This window comes from Python bivittatus, unplaced genomic scaffold (assembly GCF_059951505.1).
Source record: "Python bivittatus isolate LINGU-HERP-01145 unplaced genomic scaffold, Pbiv_v1 ctg000700_np1212, whole genome shotgun sequence".
Lineage (NCBI taxonomy): Eukaryota > Metazoa > Chordata > Lepidosauria > Squamata > Pythonidae > Python > Python bivittatus.
Window position 1 is genome coordinate 69,819,572 of NW_028277098.1, and position 27,894 is coordinate 69,847,465.

A 27,894-nucleotide genomic window follows, 5' to 3' on the forward strand; every position below is an offset into this window, starting at 1 on the left:
GTGTCCACAATTTATTGTCAACATTCCAAATACATCTATCAATACATTCTAATTCTTGAGCAATATCAAATCCCAACTTTTTGCCTTCTCACCATTTATTCTAGGTTCTTAGTGAGCTACTTTTCACAGCATAGTTTTTTAAAAAACTAACTTTTTAAAGGCTAACAAGTTTCAGATAGTTTCATCAGTTTCACAGCATTATTCCTTTTGACATTTTCCTTCACTACATGGCCTATTCAAGCAAGTGACGGTCAGACTGTTTGGAAACAGAACTATATGGAGAGCTGGTGAAAGTCTATAATCATGGTGTTCATATTATATAATCACTGCCCATAATTACTAGAGTAAAGTTTCTTGCTAAATCCCAGCCTGAAAAACTCTTCTGTGCAAATCTTGTTAACAAACTAAAAAACCTCTCCTAGGCAGAGGAAGACAAATGGGTTGGCAAAATGCCATCATCCATTTTGTCAGCAGTGACATAAAGAGTGCAACAACCATGTAACCCTGTGGATCATTACTCACTACATTTCAGAGCAGTGTAGGCCAGCACTGTTTTGGTGATCAACAGCAGCTTGGATTAAGTCAGCACAGCTTTCAGCTGTATTTCATTCCTCATTTGAGCCTACTCCTTGCCATGCAGCCCAAGAAACTAGTATATGCTTTCCCCAAAGACGCCAAGGTTCTTTTCTGGCTTTTTTGCAAACCACTTTGCAGTCCACCAGAATCTGCAGAGGGGAATGAGCACCACCAACTACATCAGGGTAACTTGTATACTTGATGGCTTTTTCCAAAAGAAATGGTGGTTTGGAGGAGAGAAACAAATATAGGAAAATATTTTCTGTCCTTGCCCTGTTATTTCTTTTTTCCAGATAGTTCCTCCCTCAAACTTCTCCCCCCAATTCACTGGATTCCAAATACATATCTGAGGATGCAAATGTGCATTTAGAAGGTTTAAATCTGTCCAAAATCTTTGAATGTTATCAGATTTTGGAATGATGCCTCCAGAAATTGTTACCAAATTGTAATTCTGAATGCAACAGAAGGCATTACTTATATCCCTAGAGAATCATTAAATTAACTCTATATGAACATAGATAATTTTAAATGTAAATAAAATCAAATTTGAGTTTTTTCAAGCCCAACCACTCCTCTTTGGAATCTAGCCCCTAGCATCCCATTCAAAGGACAATTCACCACTTAGGGTCAGAAAAGGTTGTGCACCTCTGCAGTACACTGTAAGCCCTGGAAAACTACAAAATCATACTCTTTTGCATGATGCTGAGACTGTACAGAGCAGACGGTGAAAAAATGCAAAGAAATATGGTTAGTATTCATATATAAGATAGTATGCTGTTTTTCTGTTTATCGTAGCATAAATAATACTGCTATGGACAAGAACCCAACTACTGTATAAACATTCTACAACACCTAAACCAGTGTTTCCCAACTTCCAAATGTGTGGATTTCACTTCCCAGACTTCACAGCAATAGCCTTGGGAGTTGAAATCTACACATCTGGAAGTTGGCCAGGTTGGGAAAGACTGATCTATACTTACTCACAGTCAAAGCAGACAAAGCACTAATTTGCTCATTTATTAGAGTCTGAGCCCAGAAAGACCAAGGGATTTCTGTTTGGGAGTCCAGTAACATCTAAATCCATAACAAATTCCCCTGCAATGTGGCCCTTTGAGCATCCAAAAGCAGGCTTTGGATCAGCGGAAGCATAGCTCAGCAAAGGCAGAGGGCTCATCTTGTGTTTGCTCTGCCAGTTCTTAGGTTCATTTTAACAGGAGTAAAGGTACCTTCCTCCTGGCCAATCAAAACTACCTAAATTTAATTTTGTGGAGCATGGATAGAAGTAAACAGGCACCAACCTTACATGGAAACTGTTGTATAACCTGTGGAGTGTATGTTGCCTCTGATGGCTTCTTCTGCAGAGATACCACCACAAACAGCTCAAAGAGCTGCTGCTCCTGGAACTCAATGAGATCTCGCTCCAACGTCTGGTAGTGTGGGTTTCGTTTGGACTGAGCCTGGACCTGCAGAAGGCGCTTATGGCGACCTACAGGAAAAAAAAAAAAACAGTTCTTCAATTGCCAAATCTTGCATCTTGGATGGGTAAATGACATGGCTTCCATTAATCAGATAGGGAGACTGCAGAAATGGTGTTTCCCCAGGTCAGTTTTTAGAGCTGCGTCCAACTTACCTAAAAGTAATAGCTCTGTTACTGAAATAACAGTATTCCTCTAAACAAGAGAAAATGTGGACAGCAATAATACCCTAACTGTCCAATCAAAAAGCATACAAATAAACTCATACCTTCTCTTCTCTTAGGGAACTGAAGAATAGCTTTAAAAAGCTTCCCATCATAGAGGATCTCTTGGTACTTTATTCTTTAGTGCCACTTAGTTATTTCCAACAAGTTGCAAAGCCTGACATCCAAATGGAATGGGCCTCTTTACCTCCATTGTGGCGAGCTAACATAAAGCCTCTCATTCTAAATGCACACAATGCTTTAAAGAAGCAGTGTGAAAGTTATGAAAATTGCAGTGGTGTAGACTACATGGACACCAAATAAATAGCTACAGTATATGTTAAGCAGGAGTCTCCCTCTCTCTAGAGAAAATGCTGATCTGACCACCTTCACAAATCTGTTTGAAGGAAGGAAGTGAGGGAAATAATCATGGCTTGGCGCTATGCCTTTATTATTACCAAGGAGTTGCTGTGTTAGGCTATATGCAAAGCTTAATTCTGACAATTTCCAGGCATGGTGAACAGGAAATGCTGGTGTGTCCAGGGCCATTGGTGCCAATTAGGACAGATGAGTCATGACGCAGAGCCAGTTTGGAGCCTGCTGCTCTAGTTGTTCTTCCTCCAGTGTTTACATGCAAGGGCCGAGCATTATATATAATTTCACTCCAGTTACTCCTTTTTCCCAGTGAAGGGCGTTTCATAATGTTGCAAGAGACAGACACAGACATGACTGGGCTTCTTTAGCTTCAGCGAAAGAAAAATTCTCAAGAGGCAACATTGGAAATGATCAAAAAGAGGTAACATCTGACCCGGAAGCAGAAGATGATTTATTATGTCCCATCAAGTCATTTTCGACTCCTTATTAATATGTTTATGTAATTATAAACTGGAGAGGACCTCTAATTACAGCCCAATGAAACAGCAAGTTTCTTGCAAGATAATCCTTTCCTTCCTGGGCAGATTGTTTTCCCTCCACCTTGACAAAAGACACAACTATTCTGAGCAACTTGCTGCCTATCCATTCTTACATGCTTTCTCCTCTATGCGCTAGGTCCAGATCTGTACCCGAGAATCAGCCCCAGCATTTTGGCAACACAGCTGCCTGTTCTCTTGCTCTTTGCAGAAACCAGCCACAGCTGCCAAGCTACGGGCCGTGAGAGATGGGAGTCTCATGCAGTTGCAAATTGCAGTTGTCTGAAACACTTAAGAGGAGCAGCGGGGAGCCTAGTTGAAAAGCAGCAGGCACTGTTGTGTTGTGCTCTTAGCCCTTTGAGGTGGTCTAGACAAGAAGCACCACAAAGAATTGTTGCTCTATCTTTATTGTAAAGTTACATTAACAGAATCTTGCAAGTCTGAAAGTATTTCTCCACTCCTTTTCTTTTACTCTCCGGAGAACTAGGGAGGGTCCCTTCTGAAACATTTCCTACGCCCCCTCTGCTTCTGTGGACTGAGATATCTTTTGCATGACGGTTGTCTAGTCTGCAGCTCTCCCTCCTGTCTCCCTGGGTCATTCCCACATATCATTACAGGTGCCAACGTGAAGGATCACAGTAGTCTGAACAAAGTGATGTTATATTTTGTGTCGCTACAGCAGACCTTGGTACAGTATCTCAAAAAACACTCTACACAAATCAAACTTACTACTTGTACTTATCCACTTCTTGGCAGAAGCAGATAGACACCACAACATGCTCTCCTTTTTTGAACACCACCTTTCAGACTTCTGAAAAGAGATGACCCTGGGTCCCTTCTTTTAGGGAATTGAAGAACAGATTTGAAAAGCTTCCCATCATAGAGGACCTCTTGCCACTTTATTCTTTAGTGCCATTTAGTTATTTATTTATAAGATTTATAGTCTGCCTTTGTTGTTCAGAAGCTCAAGGCAGCATACATAATGCTCCTTCCTCTTATTTTTCCTCACAACTTTGTGAGGTAGGTTGGGCTGAGAGAGAGCCCAGGGCCATCCAGTGAGTTTGTGGCTGAAGGTAGATTAGAACCGGGTCACCCCACTCCTAGTCCAACACCTTCACTGCTATACCACGTAAGCTTTTTAGGGGTTCAAACATGTTCTAAATGAAAGTAATACTACTACAACTGCTACTAGATATATCCAAAGCAACTATCATCCTTCACTACTGATGTACATAACAATTATCTGCTGTTACACATTGCAGCTAAAAACTAAGAATGATAAACAGGCTGTCTTTCAAGAAAGCCTTTCCCCATGACTGATTTCCTTCTCAAGCAACTGCCATTAAGCTCTTCAGAAACGCCAGGATAACACAGCTTAGAAGTGACTATCCGGAGTTCTAAACCCAAGTGTTCTTCCTCTCAATTATCCCAGTTCTTAGTGGGTTTCTGGAATGGAGTCCTCACACCAAAGTTCTGATCCCAAATGGTTGCCAAACCTGTAAACTATTCCATGTGCTGAGAAATACATTTTAAATCTTTCAAGGCTTTAAATGCTCATAATGCATCTATTTTGTCCAATTGTGAACATCTCAGTTATTCAAATGGATCTCAGTCCCGAAATGCAACATTGACTAGGTAGAATCCGTGCAGAGCCTAGGCACTCTCAGCAATTATATGGCAAGTATAATTATGCCACTTGAGCTGGGCCCAGTGACTCACTCACTCACTTTTCAGCAGATTCTCTGGTTCACTGTCATATCCACTGGTTTCACCTGAAATGACAAAAAGTTTCCCTCAGAATTTGCCAGCTGGGTGGGAACTGGAAATGTTGGAAGCAATCTGACAGGGCAATGATCCATTATGTTCCTATGGCTCTGAAAGTTGGGCACAGTTGCACCAACCAGTAAAAACATCTATTAGAAAGTACATATACGTATGTGTCAGGTGTTAAATAAAGCAAGTCAAGCTCATTATACAATTCTGGGGAGGCACCTTCTCCATTATGCAATGCAAAGGACTGAGGGAGCATGCATCACCATTAATCCTTTAACATTACTAGGCAAGTTGGCATCACTGATTTGTAAAATGTAGATTACATAAAGAGCACTTGCTATAGCTTGGTATTTCAGCACGTGTGAAGAGGAAAGTCATATAGAACAGGAAGTACTATTGGTAAGATATACGCACAGACACAAAATACCACAAGGAACCTTGCTCTTCTCATTTAAGCAACAAAACTTCTATACTGTGCTAAATGGGCAGCATACATAAAAAAGGAGTAAATCATAGATCCATAGTATTTCTCATGGGAATTCATTAACAATAATGAATTGTTAATAATGAATAATTAATAATGAATTAACCAGAAGAACTGCATTCAGGCCAGCATTTATACCTCTGGCTGGAGAAAGTTCTTTTCCAGTCTGCATCACCAACTTCACACGTTTTTTTCCTCGTCTGGAATCAAAGATCTCTTGTATCTTCAATACAAGCTGAAATCCAATAACAAAGCAATCATCAGGAAGGATGATATGTTTCACAAACACTCAGACACCAAACAGAAAGTCTGCAAATCACATTTACACACAGGCTAATATTATTCCAAGCTATAACAGAAAAATTGATGGGAACATATATGCCTCAGAAGAAAAGGCTGTTCTCATCTGCATAATTCTAGTAATGTAGAATGAACTTAAAGAAGCATCCAGTGGACCTCCATGCTCCAGACCTATGCTTCTCATCATTTGTCTATCCGTTTTTGATCACCATCTTTACTCTGGATATCAAAAATATTTTAATCCATGATGAAAGCTAAACTGAACAAAACATTTATGCAGATAGGTTCAGTGGTGCTATGCAGAGAATGCACTGCCTCCATGAGTTACGGCTTTTTTTTTTTTTTTGGTGCAGACTTATTTTATGTTAAAGATGTCCTTCAGCTCAGCTTGATCTTGTGTTTGCATCCACACAGTTTTCTTACAAGCATTATGGAAGTGATTTGCCACTAACTTTTTTCCAGGATTTTTTAAACTTCTTAATCTAGATAACAGCCTAGAATTCCCAGGCATTCCCCCATTTACCAGGACCAATCCTGCTTAGCTTCTGTGATCAGCCAAGGTCAGCTAGATGCTGCCATTTGCCCAGATAGAAAGTAAAGAACAAACTGTTAGAGCATAATTGCATAATTCTCTGCTTAAGTACACTTTTCCTTAGATGGCTGGTTTCCACCATTTCTAAAGAAACAGCCACATGCGCAACAGGAGTGGTGATAGCTGCCCAGCCCATCAAACATCATGTGAAGTGTCAAGTATCTCAAGCATAGGCAGAAGACAGAAAGTTCTTTGCCACAACATGTCTAGTCAAAACTTGCTGACAGTCTCGGCTCCTGCTCAACTACTTGCTATTTTAGACAATGGCATGCAGGCCAAGTTCTCTCTTGCCCAGCTTCAAGAATGCATTCGGCATTCCAAACAAAGGCAACAGGGTGGGGTCCAGTTGTTCCCATCACCGCAAGTCATATATAAATGCAGAAGATAGCTAGCAGGTAAACTGTTCCTAGTTCCAACTCTTTTCTTGACCATAGCAACCTAAGTGGAATTTTTAAAAAATGGGATTTCAAAGATCCAGTCTGCTGCTCAGGGCATACCATTTGACCTTAGGAAAGGTCTGCACCTATGCAAGAAACTCTGTGTTTCTTCCATTCCTTCCTTTAGCTTTTTTTCTATTCCTCCCAAATTTTCCCAGCCCTGGTTTCAAATGGTTGATTTGAGAGCTTTTTCAGACTTTTAGATGTCAAACATGAAAAAATGAAGTGGAGTCTGAAATATATGGTACCATGTAAAAGTATATCAGGGAGCTGAGACTGAAGCTTTCTGGAATATATTTACATACAGAGACTTTGGAAATGTCTGTTTCCATTGCACATGTTTTAAGCTGACTGTTGCAAACTCTGGTGGCTGCAAAATTTGTAATGGCTTCAAAAATGACTAGAAAATGCTGCTGAGAGCTGAATGTATAATATCACGGTGCTGGAGAACACATTATTTTCCATGCTGGAATTGAAGAAGAATTTTTGGCTTGCTTGGTCATTCTTCCAGCAATCATGGCCAAGTTGTATGAGTTCAGGATGAGAGAATAACATGCACTTCCTCTCTCAATAAATTACTCTCACATTTCTGAATGTGGTTGGGGGGATCATTTTGTCTAAGGAAGGATGCTCATATGGGACTTTTATAAATTCTTCCTGGCTCAATTAATCATCTTTGTATGCTCCAAGAAAAATTGATATGCAATACTTAGAAAGAAAACAAATTTGGCCTATATACTAGCTTTCCTTCTGCCCACCTATTCCTTCTATCATAATGGAAATAAATTCTCACTATGTGACTCTTTTCGCTTTTTGACATTTAGTAACCAGAAATGGGACCTTCTTTTGCTCAAATTCTTAAATAGACACGATGTCTGAGCTGCAGTTCTTTTCCTTTGCGATGTTTCATGATTGTGAGATTGCTTAAAAGACAGTGCATGTGTACATTATTATAAATTACTAAAATATTAAGATCGATAGAAAAGACACCAACTGGACAAGTTTCCAATTTCTTCAATGAATAGGCAAATCTATACGACTCTAAGTGGTAAATTATGCTTCTCAGTTTTCCACTGTTTGCCTACATGCACATCTCCGCTAATCATTCAGCCAGAGAAGGGAGCAGCCAGAAGCATATCAGGAAAGTTATATTTAAATTTTATTGAACAGTCTCATCCTTAATGAGCTGCTCAGCAGCTTTAAAATATAGAACAGTTGGAAGTTAAATCTTGAGTCAGGAATAAGCAACCCAAGAGAAAGAAGTCCAAGCAAAATAAAATGAACTCAAGGTCATTTTAAACATCCTCACTCAGGAACACACCCTTCTATTAAAAATATAAAATTAACTCCTAGTGTAAGTGGGAACTTAACTGTGTATTAACTGCATGTTGCCACATCTTGCCAGTGCCTTCTTGTTAGTGAACCTGCATGGTAATCTAAATAGAGCAGGACAGGATGTCCAGATAAACAAAAATAAAGTGTAATTCCAGCTTAACTCAGTTCCAAATACTTTCCTGTTCAGGTCTTTTTAAGTAATATTGTTTCCCCAATAATTATTTTGTTAGGATTATCTTGAATTCAGACTGAAAACAAAACAATTTTAAATAGCTTTTTTAAATCGCCTTATGTAGAGCTAAACAAAGGTTAATTGACTATGGTCTATCTGACAAGACAACCACACACCTCCCCCCACATATCAAAAAAGTAAAGACAAATATATACTGCAGATGGGGAAAGAATCACAGCTCTCAAAAAATAAAGAAGAGGTAGGCACCTGTGCTGCAGGAGATAAAAGTACTAGAGAAGCCTAAGTAGATCCAACTTCAGATCACTTTGACTAGCCAGACCACCTCAGCTTTACTGACAAAAAGGATTATATAACAAAAGACTTGTATATTCTTCCCCGAACTGGCATGACAGAGGAATGGAACATAAACCTGACAAATACAAAACAAAGGACATATGAAGTAACAAGCCACTGTTACTGCAAGATCTTCTGGATGTAGTGTGATAGCAACTCCCGCAATTCAGCCAGCTGAATGACAGCCAGACAGGGAATTCTAAGAATTGCCATCTCCACACATCTGGAGGGCACCCAGCTCAGGAGGATCAGGGTAGACCAATCTATCTCTCTATCTCTCTGTTAAATTTTTATAGCTGCCCATCTCACGCTTGTGACTCTGGGCAGCACACACAATAAAAGAAAAACAAACAAAATAATTAAAAACAGAACCATTAAAAATACAATAACCTCTGAAAAACTATAATAATCTCTGAACATCCGATATTCACAACAACTCTCATACTTAAGTGATGCAGTAACGTATTATTTAAGAAAGCAAGTAGGAATAGCATCACTTTTCACTCAAAAATGACAGGAATGACCCAACAGGAGGCTCTGGTACAGAGGAGGTAGGAAGAGGAAAATGACAACAGAAAATGGAATTTGCCCAGCAACTAAGTATTAATGTTTTGGTTCATTCCTCACCCGGGGAAGATTTTTTCTCTTCCTGCTTCCAGCCTCTCCTGCTTTGAAGAACTTCCACTCAGTCAACGTAACAGGTAGCGTTGTATCTTTCGCCAACTTCCCACGCAAGCAGATCCGTGTGTTCTTTAGCTCCAAGGTTTTACGGTGAAAGAAGTGTGGCTTCTGGGGAAACTAAAGAAAATTGAAAGAAGGAAAAAGGAATGCTAATGTTTTACAAAGAAAACAATCCCTACTGAACTTGATACAAACAGATACAAACTGGAAAACAATACAACACACTGCAAAAGGGCTGCCTGGTTTTTAGGAGAGTGAAAGCAGCAAGGTCTAAAAAGTTTCATTTGTTATTATTATATGAAAATGTTCAATAAATATAATTAAAAATCAGAGGGAATCAAAATAATTCTTGGATTAGAGAACAGCACCAGTAGGTAAATTTACTTAGACATTCCCTCCCTTTTTATATATTGCATTAGGTCTCTGGCCCAAATCACATGTGATGCTACATAAGGCCTTAGAAATAAGGGTATCTCTCTTTCTCCTCTCTCTCTAAAGAACCACTGTATAGTAATAGTGAGACAAGTTTAATAAATAAATAAATAAATGTATGGGAGCTCTTTGTCTGAACTGTGCAATGAAGGAAAAAGTTAAATCAGCCCTCCTTGTAAACCATGGTTCCAATCTGTCCCTTCCCTCATGAATTCTATTTAGAATTAAAAGAGAGAAAGAAAAGAAATGTAACTTCCAGAAGTGCATTCATCATTATACACATCATGGCCCTCAACCACTGTGCCAGGTTATAAATTACAGAGAAATTTAGGAGACGTATAAATAGATTGATCAAGATAATAAATCCCATGGAGGTCATAATTCCTCACAGTTTCTTCTTTTTAGCTTTTTCATGCAAAAAGAAATACTACAACAATGGAACAGACCAGGAATTATTAGTGTCAAATGTATCAGTTTAAGCCTCAGCAGATAGAGATATGTGGCTGATCTCAGAAACTAGCAGGATTGGACCTGATTAGTATTTGGATGGGAAATTACCAGAAATCTCAGTTCTGTAGGCTAGATTAAGAAGTAGAAAAACATCCCAGAAGAAAGAAATAACAAACTATTTTCATAATGTTGTAAAAAAAAAAAAAAACCTGCATAGATGCAGTCTTTGAGAGCTGAACTTGACAAAAGTATCTTTTATGCCAGGTAAGTGCTGAACATGAAGATCTACAGGAAGAGATAAGAGACTAAAGGAAAATTAAAATGGAAAAAAATTTCACAGAGGAAAAAGTCCAGCTGACTTTCAGCACAAGCAATCATGAAAACTAGGGAAAGATGGAGGACCCTATTGCCTTAAACAACAAGAACGGCATATGACAACTGAATGCAAATTTCAGCATCAACCAAGAAAGGGCAAGGAAAGATATCTCAATCAAGAATGTCAACAAATAGCGTAAGATAATAAGAAAAGGAGATGAGGAATCTATTTAAGAGCATCAGAGAAATCACCAGAAAACTTACAACTAAGGTTGGGCCATTCAAGAATAATCAAAGAAGAGATTTCATAGATTTTGCTCCAAAAGCAGAATAGAAATATTATAAATATTGAAATCCTTTACAAATGAGATTATATATTGACAGGAATATCTGTACAAACAGATTGCATTCAAGAACCAATTCTATGAGACAATGAGATATGACAGGCAAAGATCTGCTGTCAAATAAGAAAATACCAGGTGCAGATGAAATATCTACTGAACCGTTAAAAAGTCACAAAAGAAGAGGAAGTTAAAGTTTTAACAGATTCATGTCAACAAATATGGAAGAACACTGTATAATCTACAGATTGGAAAACAGTGTTGCAAAAATAACAAATTACTGACCCAATTTTCACCAGGTTTTGGTTAAGATTTCACCATTAAAATACATGGGGAGAGAAGACCTTGTGGAGATTATGCCAGAATGTAGAATATGTTAACATTAATTGGTAAACATTTAAATAGATAAAGAGTTATTTTATGTTACATTCACAACATTATTAAATGTTATTAAATTTATAAGGCCACCCAATCTTACAGTGACTCTGGGCAGTGCACAATAAAACTGCCAACAAAATACAGATGATAAAGGTGGGAACCTCCAAAATCTGAAAAAACAGCCATCCTAGCCAAAAAAAGAAGAGAACCACCACTCATTCGACCCAAGGCCTGGAAGAAGACCCAAGTTTTAAACACAATCAAGGTGGGGGACGAGTGAATCTCGGGGTGGGGTGGGGGTTGTTCCAAACAACAGATGCTGTCACAGAGAAGGCACACTTCTAGGTCCCACCAGATGGCACTGCTTAATAGAGGGAACCTGGAGCACGTCCACTCTGCCCAATCATACCAGTTATTCTTTTGAGGAAACTTTCTAATGAACAAGAAGCTACTCTAAGAACTGAATCTGGAGGAAAACATAGCAGTTCAAAATAAGGAAAACAGTGAGACGTGGTTGCATATTGTTCCCATAGCTGTGTAACTTATATAGTAAGCATACATTAAGAACGGTTGGATTAGAACCAAAATAAAAAGTTGAAACCAAATGAAAAAGTCAAAACACTAATAATTTAAGATCCACAGATACTATTAAGACTTCAAGACAGGCATGGCAATAAATTGTGACTTTCTACTTAATCCCATATTCAGGAACTTGCCTGCAGCAGAAGCCCACAGCTACAACAGGGCTAAATTATCTGCTTTCTTGCAAATAAAATTTGCAAGATCTGCCTACTACAGAGTGCAGCCAGTTAAGTCTATATATAAGTTTATGCTCCAGAGTTTAAATTCAAGGCTTTTTTCTTCTGCAGCAGTTTTTCCAGTGCTAATCTATCCTGTTAATTCTGGACACTGAGAAAAAGCAAGAGCAAGAAGATAGGGAACTTGTATTATGGATTTGGAGATGCTTATTAAGAGTCCATCGACTGCAATCAATCAGTTCTGGATCAAATAAAGGCGGATTGCTCCCTTTAGACAGCAAGCAGAAACTCAAGAACTTTGAAAATATGAGGCAAGTCAGTGATGGATTAAAAAAAATATTATGCTTGACAGATTGAAGGAAAGTAGAAGGAGCAGACAACAGGTTAGATACATGGACAGGATCAAACAGGCTACAGGAATGTCCTTGGGAGAACTACAAGTTGTTATTGCAGATAGGGCAGGATGGTTCATGCAGTCACTCAGAATCAAAACCAATCTGATTACGCCTAACAAGTAACCAAATCCCACAAAGAAACAAAACAACAATCAGCTTTGGGGCTAAACTACCCATAAAAAGATGACTTAAATATCATGAAGAAAAAAGGGTTAGGATTAGAGTAAGCAGTTGCATGAGAACAATCTATGTCCCCACCTCTGACTTCTTTGTGCAAAACAGCTTCTGCCTAAAGCAGTTCTTCCTTTTAAATGATAGCTGTCAGTACTTCATTAAACACCTATAAATTAATGTGTGGTTCATTCTTTTTTCAGGAACAACATAGGAAAATAGGCACTAACAACAGTAGCTATTATCATTTCATCAGCCAGGAAACATCTCCTTTTCTCCAAACCATCAGTTTGTATGTATGTAATATTTTTGAACTATCATTGTAAGTAGATTTGGTTAGTAGCAGGTAGGTAATAGATATTAACCTGGTTTAGGCAGCCATCTAAATAGGCACACAGCATCTGATTCTCTAAAGGTTACTAAACAACAAATCTCAGTACCCCAGCTAGTGTGGCCAATAGGAAGAGATATTGGAAAATTTAATTCAATAACATCGGCCACATAAGCATTAGTAGATAGGGAAGAGGAATGGTTGGTTGGTTGGTTGAATGGATGGGAAACTATGCTAGTAATTGGGAAGGATTACATCTATGTGGATCCACTCCTGAAAGGTGTCCAGGAGTTGCATCAAATGCAAATTGCAGCAATTAGACTGCTAACTGGCATAGAATACACAGATCACATGATGCATGTATTGACTGATCTGCATTGGTGGCCAATTATCCACAGGGCACAATTAAAGTGTTGGTATCCCCCTTTGAAACACTAAATGACTTAGGGTCTGACTATCTAATGAACCACCTCTGCAGGTGAGTCTTTTCTGAAGCTGCCCAACTTCAGATGCTGTCTCCTCCATTGTTCTTAAGCTGTGGAATGCATTCCAAGAAAAGCATTCAAGAGTTCATTTGGACTCCCTTCTACTGTATTTAAGAAGGTCTATAAAGATACATCACTTTCACCAGAGTTTAAAACTGTTAATTTTAGCATTGCTTTTAAATTTTTTAACCTTCTGTTTTGTTGTTGTTTTAAAATTTTGTAGCTGCCTTGATTATTCACTAGAGTAGAAAGGCAGGTTATAAATCAAATCAAACCAAATCATAGAGTTCAAGGGAAAAGAGCATCGGGCCCACACATCATTAGAGAAATACAGGTAACTGCCTCATATTGAATGAGCTCCTCCTGGCTGATATTCCTCAGGCCCACCTGAAGATGGAAAAGGACTGACATTGGGGCCTTCCATGTGCAATATATATGCTGTGTACCACTAGGCTACAGCCCTTTCTACTCCTTTCATCCCTCCTTTTATCCAACAGAGTAAGCTGCTGTTTTAACATCATTCGTTATAACATTTCCCATTATGTTCAAATAAGGTTGAGTTGAATAGGATATCCAAAAAGGAATACCTATGCACAAACACTTATCCATACTGTACAATTTTCTCCTTCTCCTTTTTTTGCTTTGTTCTCTGCATGGAAGGGCAAAGTATTCTTTTCAGATTAAAGAGAAACCAAACTAAGTTAAATCAGCTTCATGGACATCCATTCTCTTAAAAGCGAGTTTATATACCTCTATGTTCTTCAGTGAACAACTGCAATGTGATGATCCAGGTATGAATAAAGCCACAGCATCACAACAGTGCACATGTTTACTTATAAATCATGGAGCAATGTACACAACTTAATTTTATTCAGATTTCTGCACAATAATGCCTAATCCCTGTGTAGCACAGGCAGAAAGCCCAATATTAACTGGAGATGACAAACAGAGCAATCACTAAATATCCATTAACCTTGGGTGACTTGAAGGTATTTCGGGGGGGAGGCAGCTTCCAAATAGATGGGATCCTCCACAAAGGCTTCACTTTAATGTCCTCGTAGAGATTCTCTTTTGCAGGATCTAGGAAAAATAATTCTTTTGAAGCAGAGCATGGGGTAGACAAACAAACCATATACTTTCACAATTCCATTTTTTCAAAGGCACAAACTGGCATCAAGTCTCACCCAGCTACTGACAAACAGAGGAATCAAAGCAAAGCCCCAAATTATTGTCCTTAATCCCCTGCTTTCCAATGAACAAATTATGTGTCTTCATCAGATATCCTTGAATGCATCAGCACAGGGGATCCAAATATGTATTCTGGAATTCCCTAGAACTGAGCAATAGCAGATATTTTTCTTCCAGAAGACTCTTGTTTCTTTCAAATGGACCTGGAACCTTACCAATAATATCCTCATAGAGGTTGTCCTCTGACTGTGTGCAATAGAGACAGACACTTGTGGTGCCGTTTAGTTCTTCATGAAGCTTTTGGAACTCGATGGCTGCTAGTCGGTTTCGATAACCTTGGATGTCCTCAAATTCAAAGGACTTCCTATAAATAAGAATAGGGTATGTTATCATCACACATCTCACGTGCAAAAGCATAGCAGAGCTATTCATCTCCTAGCTTTTTTTAAAGTGTGCTACCTAGAAATAGATGAATTTTTAAAATATATTTTAAAATAATTTTGAGCATAAAATTGTTTTTGGAATGTTTTAGAAAATAAAATTATGTGCATGATTTTGGAAAATCTGTCTTTCTCGATCATCTACCAGCAATGCAGGATGGAAGGGGCAAGGGAGACAGCAAAGATAATTTTACTTGGTGCTAAAGCACAATTTACTTAACCAAGCCATAACTGGAAGTACTGTAGTTATACAATGTAAACCATGACCTATAGTTTGAAAACCACAAAAACTGGATTCTCAACAGTACCTTAAAACAAACCTAATTTTTACTTGGTTCGATGTTTATTCTTCTAAGGCAGGAAAAAGAAGAGATCTTAGATATGATAGCTCTCTTGAACCTGGTGTCCCCTACATTTTTGTAGACAATTTCCTCTTGAGGGCACCCAGTTGGAGTAGGCTCTTCTGCATCATAAGTGCACCAGCATAAGGAAGAAAGATGAAAATTCTAATCCCTTTCATTCTTATACTCTTACTCAAAGACCACAAACCAGTAAAGAGTTAGACATGCTTGTGCTCATCTGCCCCAAATTAGTTACAACTGTACAAATTTCATGCTATGCATTAGGAGCAGCTGAATAAACCTTCAAGTGATTCATGAAATTTGTTTTTTTTCTTTCATTAAAACTACTATTCAGTTATCTAGTTATCTAAAATAAAATGGGTTTTCCAAGTTGAAAGTAGGAGGTATTGAGGCATGTATGTAAGTTTTGTACATCATCAGATTCCAGAATGACTCCAGGCAATCTTCACATTGGATAAACAATTATTTCACTCAAAGGAATTTCCTTTATTTAACAAATTGAAATTAGTAACTGGGCACAATAATGTTTCCTGCAAATTGTGTCCTTGCTGTTTAGAGTATCCCTACCAAATGAGGGGAGATATAGATTTATTTTCATTGACATTGTGTTAAACTTCAAACAAGTGCCATTAAGTTGAGTGCAACAGAAAGGATGTATCTCCAGCTGCCTCCTTAATTCTGAGACAGCAACTGGGTTTACACTTCATGCTAAATCATGGTTTGCATAGTAGGATGTGATTATACAACCTGCAGAGTTTTGAGAATGCACAATTTTGACTGGACTGAGAGCCATACTTGGCTTTTGAACTGTGTGCAGCAGCCATAAACCAAAAGCTAAGACGTGGGACCAAGACAAAGGGAAATTGTTTTCATTTCATTTACATTTGAATTTACTTAGTTAAATCTAGCTAAAACAATCACTCTCCAGTAATTCTTTGTAATCGTTTATTTTCATTAGAAGAGCATATCTTGCAGCTCAGGGTGCTCTGATGATGTTGCCTAGTTGGGTAATGAAATGTCTGCAGGCAAACAACTGAGCTCAGAGAGCACCAAGAACTCCATAATCATTTATTTTATTTTGAAATGTTTCCTTTCCAACACAAATCTTTGGTAGAACTTTTGAAGGTGTCTGGGGCCTCATTCAGGACTTTGAAGGGCCACATAAAGCCCTGAGGTTTGAGGTTGAGCACATCTGCCATAATGGCTCGGTTCATAGGATATATTTAGCCAAAATCAAGCAAACCATATTACACCTTACAACTTTCTTATACCTAACAATTATTCAAACACACCCATGCAATTTTTTTTCTGCTGAGTTCCCATGATATTGTCTTCATCTTGTCCTCAGTCCATAAGTTATTCTAAACTGTACCAGTGTTACAGCAGCATTTTCCCCCTTAAGCCAACTGCTTTCAATGGCAGCCACAATGTGTGTAACATCTGTTATGCTTTGCCATCCATAATGTCAGAGAACAGTCAAATAACCAGTAAGAATGAAATGAAAAGGGCATTTACTGGTTGTTTCAGTCACATCCCCTCCCCTCCAGTTCCTGGGCAGCCTCATCTGCTGCCGTTCTGCAGTTGCCTCCCTAAATAGCAACACTCCACCAGGAGTCAATCAAATAATAGTACGGCTGGCAGTATTATACTGTAAGTATGTTAACTCTGTGGACCATATCAATTCAGTGCAGGGATGGAACAGCAAAACTGAAACAACAGGACCAATCCCATACTCCCGTTGTCTCCAAAACACAGCATGAGGGAATCTGGAAGTCAGAATTTGTTGCCTACAAAAAATAAGGAATAGGAGATACAGTATATTCTATGTAAAACCGCTGGTTGTGACTCAGCTACTTCATGTCTCTATACTCCAGCCTGGTTTTTTAAAATTTAATTTAATTTAATTAATTTAATTTCACTTGGATTATGATAGATTAAGGTAAAGGAGAAAGAGCACAGGGATCAACCTAGAGATGATGGTCAGAGTGCTGCAGCCAGACCTGCCCCATACCTCTTGCAGCACTGTGACTGGAAGGTTGTTGTTTTTTTTTGCTGGTGATGACATGCAAAAAAGGAAGGATAGCAAAGCCAGAGCAATCAACCAATCTCTTTGCCTACAATGCACTGCATATGCACAACTAAGGCAGCACTGTGGACAAGAGAGACAAGATAGGGGTTGGCAACAGGGGCAGAAAACGTCATGCCAGTATAATTTTCTGCCAACTCAAGGATGAACAGACAGCACTTTAACTCAACAGTGGGGAATAGTCCTTAGTGCACTACGTGAACCACATCAGTGATAGTGTTCTTATCATGTTCCATTTCACATGACCAAAAGTAGAAATACATCTGCAATTTCTGAGGGCTGTTGGGTATTCAAATTAGATATCCATGCACACTGAGAAATAAATTGTACATATGCCACTTAAAAAAGAAATAAATTTCTGCACCAGGATAATCTGCATCATACATTAATACTGAATCTGATATATGAACATTTGTTTATCTTTCAAAAGTCATATCAGGGACTGCCTACCCATTTTAAGCCTAATTTTATGACCACATAGCTTCCTCTTACACAGCAACAAATGAAATGTTTCTACTTTCAAGGCTGAAATTCTATTTTAATGCAATACTTTGTATGCCAAAGGTTGAAAAATAAAGGCACATCCTATAAAGCACCCACAGGGATGGATGTTATTACACAGTTTTTCACTGCTAAAAGTTAATATTTTCTTCATTCATATACTCCACTCCAATAAACAAAATATCTAATTAAATGGAAGCAATTTTCTAAATGTAAAAATGTTTGTACTTTCTCCAGAATTCTGCAGGTTTCCTCATAGAAGTTTGTACGAGGAAAAATGACCCAAAGTGGATGACTTACTGATTGATTGATTATGTGTCATCAAGTCAGTGTCGACACTTAGCGACCAAATAATAATAATAATAGTAGTAGTAGTAATAGTAATAATATAATTTATTAAATTGATATGCTGCCCAACTTCCAGCAACTCTGGGCAGTTTACCAATTGTTAAAATCATTTAAAAACAATTAACAACACAAGAAACACAAAACAAATAAACAAAGATGGCAGAGAAAACAAACCCAGATGGGAACAAGGAAGAAAAAGGGCATCAATTATCCTCGTGAAAGGCCTGGGCAAAAAGCCACATCTTCAGGGCCTTTCAAAATAGCAGTAGGGTGGGGGCCATTCAAAACTGTGGGGGGACCTCACTCCAGAGAGCAGGCATTGCAATAGAGAAGGCGCACTTCCAGGGTTCCAAAAGATGGCATTGTTTAAATGATGGAACTCGGAGCACACCGACCCTGCCAGATCAAACCAGCTGGGCAAATACTGTGGGAGGCGGGTGGTTCCTCAAGTAACCAGGCCATGTAGGGCTTTATAGGCAGCGACCAGCACCTTGAAGCAAATTGGCAACCAGTGCAGCTCATGAAGCAGAGGTGTTATATGGGCATGCCCATTACTGCCCGTGCCGCTGCATTCTGGACCAGATGAAGCTTCTGGGTGTCTTCAAGGGCAGCCCCATGTAGAGCCCCACATACATAGATTTTTCTCCACAAATGACTTACTACTCCCGAGCACTGCAGTCTTAATAAATGCTTGTAACAAACAAAGCAGCTTATTCATCCCCAGTTCCTACAGAAGAGATCAAGCTACAACCCACCTCTTAGACCTGCCTCGGATTCCTCTGCTGGCTGCTCTGCGCTCAGAATCATGGGAGGCAGTTGCAGGACAGCTCCCATTACACTGATGTTCTGATGGCTTCTTATTGCTGTGGTCTCCATTAGCAAAGTCTGCCTGGTCCTTCTCAGAATGGTAACGGAAAGTCCTCTGTGGTTTGGGCACTGGGTTGATGGCTGACTCCCTTTCTTGGACTTCTACATCGCAATATATGTTCTCCAGGCTCTTTACTGGAGCTACATTCAACTCCTTCTCAGTCGAGCCACAACTTTCCCGTTTCCTTTTTAAGTCCAATGCGACAGATGCTACTTGATCAGAAGGAAGGGTTTCTATCTGTTTCCATAGGTCCCGTGAGGTGTAGAAATTCCCAGGGGGCAGCCTCTCCCGTGGCCATTCTATAGTATCCTCTGCTTTGGATAAAACGTTGCTAGAAAGTTGCTCCACTACACGGTTCCCAGAAACCTCTTGGAAGGGGCGGTCCTCCTCCTCCTCAGTCACAGAGCAGAGATTAGAGTTTTCCCAGAAATCTAAACCTAAACGCTGAACATTTGCTAGCCCTTCTATACTCTTGTCATGTGCAGATTCCGATGGCTTTTCCCTGCCATTGAGGCCATATTTGACCCCAAAATCCTTCAGTTTCTGCCTTTCTTCCTGGCAGCCCCCTTTTGTCCGACCCTCCCACTGAGAAATCTTTTGCTTTATGTTCCGGCAGTGGCTACGGGACAACGTTTGCGCGGCTGTACGGGAAAAGCTGGTATCTACACTCCCTGTGGGGTGCATGGCAGGCAAGCTACACTCACAAGAGCCCCATCACAGCATGCTGCCTTTGGATAAATGTTAGAGATGAGTAGTTTCAAAAAGTGAAACCCTTGTCCATTAATTACATCCAGTTTGTGAAATGATCCAACTCTTGCAGTGAAAGAAGGGTATCCTGATGCTATTCTGTAGAAAAAGAGACAAAGAACATTTATCAAAAAGACTAGAAGGCCCAATTTGCTAATGTCACAATAAACCAATTATTTTTTAATATTCCACAAGACTCACTTATTAAAAACAAATAAAAAAATATTCCGATCCTCTCTACTTATGCTACACAGCAGCAGACCTAGGTTTGGCAGCTTTTCCTTATAACTAAATATACATCTGACAGAAGTTGCAGCTAATGCAAGCATTTTAACAACCAAAATTGTATGATGTACACTCATCTGATTCACACAGATACATTTTAAGTGTATCTCATTAGGTATTTGTCATATTATTAAAACAATGTTAAAACAGAAAAAGAAGCCCAATGCCTTCATATCTGTGTCAGAATTGGTTTTATATCAATGTACACCATCACTCCCAAATCTAGAAATTTAGCACCTCAGTGAAGTCAGGAGTGTACAGTAGATAAGGAGATGTGACCTAGGGAAAGGAAGTCAGCCACAACTGGGTGGCCTCAAAGTCTACATTTGGCTCACACACTGAGAGCTCCCTGCCTGTAAAGTTGAGTATCAAACTGCAGTAAAATTGAGAGCAAAAGTAAAAGGTAGAACCTCTGCCACTGTTACCGCTACTTTTCTTGGAAATTCAAAGAGTAGTGGCAGAAAGATTACTTGGTTGAAATCAGTAGGCTTCAGCAGCAGAATTCATATGATTGGAAGCTCATACCTATTAGATTGGAAGTTGATAGAGGCCTGCATTGATCTCAGGGTAAAATGTCATCCCAAACAAAGTTCTCTTTTGTTGTGATGTCCAACTCTTGCAAACTGGGCTCTCCCTGGTATCAACTAGTTCTCCAAGCTAATTCCTGGCTTGGATGTCTGGCTCTAAAGAAAGGATAAGACTCACATGATGGAGAGGCTCCATCGCTTCACTGTACAATTTCTCCCACCTATACTGGTCAGCTGTTAGTCTGGCCCTCTTTGAATTCACCCACACAAAACACTTGTGCAAAGTGGGGAGTGAGGTTGACAGATGGCTAAACCCACTAGCCTATCTATCTGTCAAAACTTGCCTCTTGTCCAGCCCCATCCCAATCCTACATTAAAGACAATGATTGATGGATATTCTTCCACCAGTCAGTAATGCTTTGCAGGAAGGAAAGGAAACAAAGCCAGGGGAATCCACCAAATGCCTTTCCTTAAAATGCCCTGCACGCTGCAAATGAAGACACCACCATTTGATGGCATCCTAGAATAAGTAGAATAGGAATTTATAGTAAAGGCAGCAGTTGATATATTGCTATTGTTTTCTGCTGCATCAAAGGCTGTTGGATAGTATTTTAACTACGCAGTGGGGGAAACCTTCGTTTCACAAAGACAAAAACAGTATGAGATACTGGCACAATCAGTGTGGCCATGTACTACTCTTGCAGTCTGACATATTCCAAAGCACCATTTTGGAATTGAAGCACCATTCAGTTCTAGATTTTACCCATTTTCTGGATCCACAAGGTTTGCTACATGAGCCAACCAGCAACTGACAAAAGTCATTGCTGCCACTCCTTTTTCTGCTTGCTGAGATCCCAAGCTGCTGTAACTGAAGAGAGAAATGCAGAAACATTGTACCAAGATGCAAGTTAAGAAAGCCCTTCACTCTTGAAGTTTTCAGAAGATAAAGTATTGCCATAGTTTTCTTTGATATAGTCCAGCTTGCATGTATTCATCCAGCCCCATGTCAGCTCCATCCCAGATTACACTTATCTTTTTTCCTTTTAAGAAAACAAGGAATACATATATTTTAGTCCCTGCAAATCTTAACATACTTATTTTGTTTCTTGATGCTTCCCCAAAATAGATAAAAAGTGGCCCAGATATTTTGGCTCTTGATGACATCACTGTATACATCCTCCACAGCCTTTAGAGGACCAAAAATGGTGTTGAAGGTAGCCCTTGCATGAAAAATGGGCCAACCCCTTGTACAGATGGAAACTGAGATGAGGATTCCAAATGGAAAGATCCTGTAAGGATGTCATGATTAATTGGACGGCCATATAAATTTGTTAAATCAATAAATCCAGCCCTTATCTAACAACAGGGTCCTCAGTGACAGGAAGCACTCTCCAATTAGCAAAGAATCCCTTGACCGCTAGCCCCTATAGATACCCCAGGCCTGCCCAAATGTCACTGCCATAACCCAGAGGGATCCCACACAATTTCACAGCACTCATCCTGGCAGCACAGAAGCAGTTCTTACTCTCTCAGACTGTTCTGTTCCCATGAACAGTTCAGCCTCTCTTGCTCTTCTCTAGCCCCACACAGAATTAAGTATAAATAAACCTGACTGGAAACATCTTGAGTGGGAATCAAGGGAAACACCCTGTTCTATATTCCTTTTGTTTACATTCCTTCTGCCTTGTTATAGAGCAGCAGCAAGGCCATTCCTCAGAGTAGCAGACTGGCATCAAGTGCTAATGATCTCTAAAAGATCCATGAAAATTTTGGAAACCTAAGAGAAGAAGTGTAGTGCAACTGCCAGGGTCGAAGTTACCTTACAAATGTGAAAAACTTTTAACTCACAATGCAAGATTTTCATACAAAGAGGAAAAGAAACTAGTGTTGCCTGTCTGCTTCAGATCTTTATGGTGATTCCTTTCCTCAATGCTTCCATGTCTGTCACTTCTCTTTTCAAAGCCAGACTCTGACTCCCACTTCCAACCCACATACTTAGCTAATCCTGGGGATCTTTTTGAGACTGTCCTCATCCAACTTGCAGAGCAGGCGTCATATGATTGTTACCTCCATTACGAAACTGGTTCCATTCACATAAAATGCTTAGTTAACTGAACCATGGTTTAATCAACTCAATGTCTGGGCTAGTACAACACATTGAACTACAAATTAACCACACAAATTTTGCTCATACAAGACACTAGGCTAAAATATACTCAACTAATTTCTGGCTCAGTATGTTGTACAAATGCATCCACTTTCAATAGTATGTTGTGTAAACCCAGGCAATCGGATAAATTCAATAAACTATGGGTTAACATGCGGTAGGAACAGAATCATGAACTAACCACATGGAATGGATTTGCACAGTATAGTCAGCTCAAATGTGGTTGCCTAATTTATGGGTCAGGGTATGATGTGAGCAAGGCCACTTCTTACAAAATCATGGAAGGGGGAATTTTTTGCAGACTGATATTAAAAGAAGAACTACTGTAAATTTTTTCTACTTTGAAAAATTATACATGCTGAAGTTTTTGTTTTTACATGAGGAAGTAGACATGCATCCAAATTTAAAGCAGCTCTAAAAAAGAAAAGCTTTATCACATGTCTTCGTTAAATGTAGAAGTTCATCTTTTGGTTCTCATCAACTTTCATTGATGCCTTCTACATTTTCTCCTGCCCAAATGACATTTCTTGAACTCCTATAAGATTTTTCAAGACACTGGGTACAGGCAATATTAGCCCAGATCAGTCTAATGGCACATCTAGCTTTTAAGGGAAGACCAAATATACCACTCTTCACTGCATTTACTAACAACAAGGTAGCAGTGACTCTGCCCAGATATTCACTGCCTCACAAAAAGCTATTTACTTCCTTTTCAAAGCAAAGTTCTCTAAATGTCTTTAGTATGTTGCTCTTGAAATGTGATAAAGTTTTCAAAGATGGTCATATTCTAATCTGTCTCAAGGGAAATACTGGCTATTCTTGTTCAAGGCACAACCCTCCACGGGCCTCCACACCCAATGGATAGAATACTACTAGTATTTGAACTTGCACAGGCTTGCCAACCAGGTAACTGTGGCTGTCATCAAAATAGGTGACTTTTGTCCTGATAAGGTCTACCATCCTGTTCTGGTAAGGTGCTCAGCAGACAGTAACTCCGCCAGTCTTCAATGGAGGGTTGTGGCTATAACCAGCAAGGTGTGTCTACCCAATACACCGACAGAAGGGAATGACAGGGAATGACACACATCATGGAACCATGTTTAATTGCCCCATGCACAGCTTTTTACCAAAATCAGAATCAAAAGCCACCCTCTTGTACTTCTTTAACCCAGATGCTGTAACTGGCAATAAATTTATGGTAAAATGTCTGGATTAAAAAGATACAGGATATTGGCTAAACATGGCCACATTCAGACTGTCAGACTGGCTGCTTCTCTGATAGCATTTAAGTTCTCCCATTAGGGAGGAAGAAGGTCTACCTGAAGTTACCCTCAAGAAGAACTGACTGAGCTATCACAAATAGCAACAGCCTTATGAAAGTTTTTGGGAATCTCTTAAAATTCAGTGACCTTCTAAAGTAGGATGAGTAATCCACAGATGTCACAAACCCGAGTGTGATTTCCTCAAATTAGGCAGAGCAAAAATGATTTTAATGGGGTTTTGTACGTGCAAAAGGGTTTAAGAAGAAAAACTAGGCACTAATTCTCCCCTTAATCTGTCCAAATCAATTTTTCTTTCTTTTTTTTCTTTAAAGCTTTTAATGGGCAATGTGTAAACTTCCAAAACAGGCAAACAATTTGATTCCCACCCACTCCAGTGACAGTATGACTACACTGCACCACTTCCTTATGCACCGAGCTCATAGAAAGATCGTGTTTTAAGAGGTGAGTTACCCCACCGAATTTAATCCCCTGCTTCATGTAGGTATCTAATATAAAGATCCAAAGTATTTACAAACAAAATAATGCAGCTCCTGGCTGCAAAAAAAGTTGTCCATCCCTGCTAAAGGACCATACATCTGACTTTTTACTTTTTATTTTAGTAAACTAAGCTGCTATTTGGTTCATCAAATCTGAAGACAAAAATGCAAAGAATAAATCTATCAACGATCATCTCATTCCTAGAGAATGCAGGGTATCTTTCTCATTATATATGTCCAACTTTTACTTCTAAGTAGAAAAATTCCATCAAGAAATCCCTTGAACCACCTAAGTGTTCAGAACCCCCTGCCACATGTAACTCAAATGGTGTCAAGCTCCTGCAAATGGTTGCATAATCATGATATTCTTAATAGAAAACTGGACTACTACACCTGTCTCTATTCTCTGACTATTGTCAATTGATGGTATCTGAAGACAGCAAAATGATAAAAATGAAGACAGATATTGAACCTTCCTTTGATTACTAGTAGTTAGCATTTTTTCAAGAACAGCTGGATCATAATGTGAATTAAATTGCTGGCTTCAGAAGTAATTTAATGTATTGTATCTATTTATAGTTTCTTAAGTTATCTTTATGCCCTCCCAATTTCACTTTTAAAAAGTAATCAACAGTTGCTGCTAAACAACAATATACAAACTTTTTGTTAACTGAACTCATCTATTTTACATGAGTTTACCCAATACACTAAACTGTAAACTAACCACAATGGCTGAAATCACTCAACACACTGAGCCACAAGCTAGCCAATCACATTTGTCCCTAACGTATTATTATAAACACAGTCTCCAAGTCACATTATACAGTGATTAAAATTCTCCAAACCACATTCATAATAAACTTTCTCACCCATTCTTGCTGTGCTCACACAACATGCTTAATTAAGCCTTTTTTAACCATGGATTACCAAATAAAATATATCTGGCTGGTTTCTCCCCACACATTAACCAATAAATCACACTGCTGGGTTCACATAACACATTATACCAAATTTTGGTTTGTTTAGTTTTGACTTTGCATGGTGTGTGAGCCCAGTTTCTCTCTCCTTTCCTCCCTCTCTCTGAAAAATCTTTGAAAAGATCACTGTCTTCCTTGATAGTCTTGAGCTATCTAAAATATATTAAGCGCAAGCACAAGTTTATTCCATGGTGCTGCAAAAAACACATTTCCCATCTTTGACGTTTTGTTGGATACTGAGCATCAGTAATAAGAAAAGAGACATATCAATAATGTTTTAAATCTCAAAAGATCGTTCCAGAGGTGAATTTCTTTTTTCCCTTAAAAGTCCCCCTGCAGCATTGCCAGGACTCAAAAAGAGAGCATCTTTCCTGATCTCTTTGCCGGAGAGAGGGCAGTTGGAAAGTGCTCATGCCACGTGACAGGTACTTTTTCTAACCTCTTTCCAGCACTGCAAGCCAAAACACATTTTAAATGTTTTCCATGCACAAATTCCCAACAGGAATTAATCTGATTTCCTGAAGCCAGGAGTTCCAAAGCTAGAGGACGGCCAGCATGATTGAATATCGCTGCTCTCCTCATTGCTGAGGTCAAGCCCACCCAGGGAAAGTACTTTTTGCCTACATAAACCAGGTTGCTGCAATCCTGCTATCGCAGTGGAATACTGTAGCAGAACAAAGGCATCAGCCATCACAGTACACATTGTCTCACAGTACTGGACTGTATCTGAAGAAGCCAGCTGAGCTCATAGAAATTGATTGCTTGTGAGCACATGAGATTCCTAAGTCATTGTTTTGATATGCCTCATCCAAATACAGCCTTGAGTCTTCTTAAATATTTGAGATCAGAAAAGTTTTCCTGCTATTGGAGATACATCAATAAAAACAAAGCTAAGTGTTTCTATACCCCCATTAGAAGTTCAGTTCCACGGGAATTCTTACTATGCCTTGCAGAGAATGCTCATCAAACAGGCTACTCCCATTCACTATAGTTACAAAAATTATTTAAACTGAGGTTGAGAGACCCACTTCAGGAAATGCAAGTGAGTCTCATAATTTCCTTGGGAATGCTTTTTTTGAGTACACATATGCTATGTACCCAATTCAAAGCATTTATACAAAGTAATTCTGAATTTGGAGGGCCCTCCACTCCAAAGGTATTCATTGGTCTTGTATCCAGTTCAGCAAATTACATTAAAGTCTAAACTCCTCCAGTTTGCTTAGCATCCTCAAATCACCAGCCTCTTGCCCCAAAGGAAGAGTCAAGGTAGGAAGAGGGAGAATCTAGAGGCAATAATGCATCTCTGGAAGCTGCCTGCCATTTCTTTAACAATGAAATACAGAGTGTGAAATGTAGCCAACTCATCTATCTTACCAGGTTATTTGCCTTAGAAATGCAACTTCCAGTATTAGTCAGCAAAGAAAGACTTGAAAGAGGACACCAACAGCATTAAGAAGATTAAATTACTTTTTAGGAATATCTTCAGGAAGGCATATTATGGAAACAGTTTATACCATCAAGGAAACAATTGCTCTTAAGACCTGTGATCTCTTTCCCTAAAGGATTTTGCTCTATATTTTAATTGATTCAGAAATGACATTAAGCAAGAAATGAGTAATGCATGGATATAGTTGACAAGAATTTGCACAACAGTAGTAGACTCCTTTCAACCATGCTGTCAAAGAATTATCTGAAAATTGCATTTACCTTCCACCCAATGTATAGTTAGGTTCCTTTATTCAAGAATACATCAAGGGTAGCTTATGGCAACCCAAAGGTTGGAGAAAAGTTGTCTGCTGATTCTTTTCCTAACCACAGTCTTTCATAACAGAATCATTACCCACAATATATGTACCACAAATAAACATAAATAATTCCGCTTGATGGTAGTATAATATTGCAAAATATGGTGCAACCAGAACAATTTATACAAATCCAGGGGTTCTCAAACTTGTGCATACTACAACTCCCTAAAACGCTCTTCCCATTAATAAAATGAATGTTTCATTAGAATCAGATATGAGCAAGAAATAAATATTCCATCAACTTGTAGTAATTTTAAACTATGTTTCACTGGGGTTCTTAAGCATTGATGTATCACAACTGTCCACTACTGCCTGGGCTGGTGCAGGCAAAGTGAGGAGTGAAACCTGAAGAAAGTTTTGACAGTGTTCCTACTTTGCCTACACAAGCCTGATGGGGTTTAAAAAAACTGTGACCCACCCACCCCCATGGGTTCCTGACCCCTAATTTGGGAATATCTGATCTATTTATCTCATTTGTCTGACTA

At 39.0% G+C, this 27,894-nt stretch overlaps 1 protein-coding gene across 5 annotated transcripts in view; it reads right to left on the reverse strand.

Moving 5' to 3' along the window:
• The window catches only part of DENND2C (DENN domain containing 2C), a 54,888-nt gene that overhangs the window by 14,987 nt on the left and 12,007 nt on the right, over positions 1-27,894 (reverse strand). For 4 of the 5 annotated variants that reach the window (XM_007429869.3, XM_088153386.1, XM_088153388.1 and 1 more), the window contains exons 2-8: positions 19,030-19,988; positions 14,753-14,901; positions 14,323-14,429; positions 9,240-9,410; positions 5,561-5,657; positions 4,893-4,937; positions 1,875-2,062 (exon numbers count right to left, since the gene is read on the reverse strand). In XM_007429869.3, coding sequence (XP_007429931.2) covers positions 1,875-2,062; positions 4,893-4,937; positions 5,561-5,657; positions 9,240-9,410; positions 14,323-14,429; positions 14,753-14,901; positions 19,030-19,826 — 1,554 coding nt within the window. In that variant the 5' untranslated portion in view covers positions 19,827-19,988. Of the gene's footprint in view, positions 1-1,874; positions 2,063-4,892; positions 4,938-5,560; positions 5,658-9,239; positions 9,411-14,322; positions 14,430-14,752; positions 14,902-19,029; positions 19,989-20,699; positions 20,858-27,894 lie in introns of all 5 variants that reach the window. The other variant, XM_088153387.1, reaches the window with a different exon arrangement.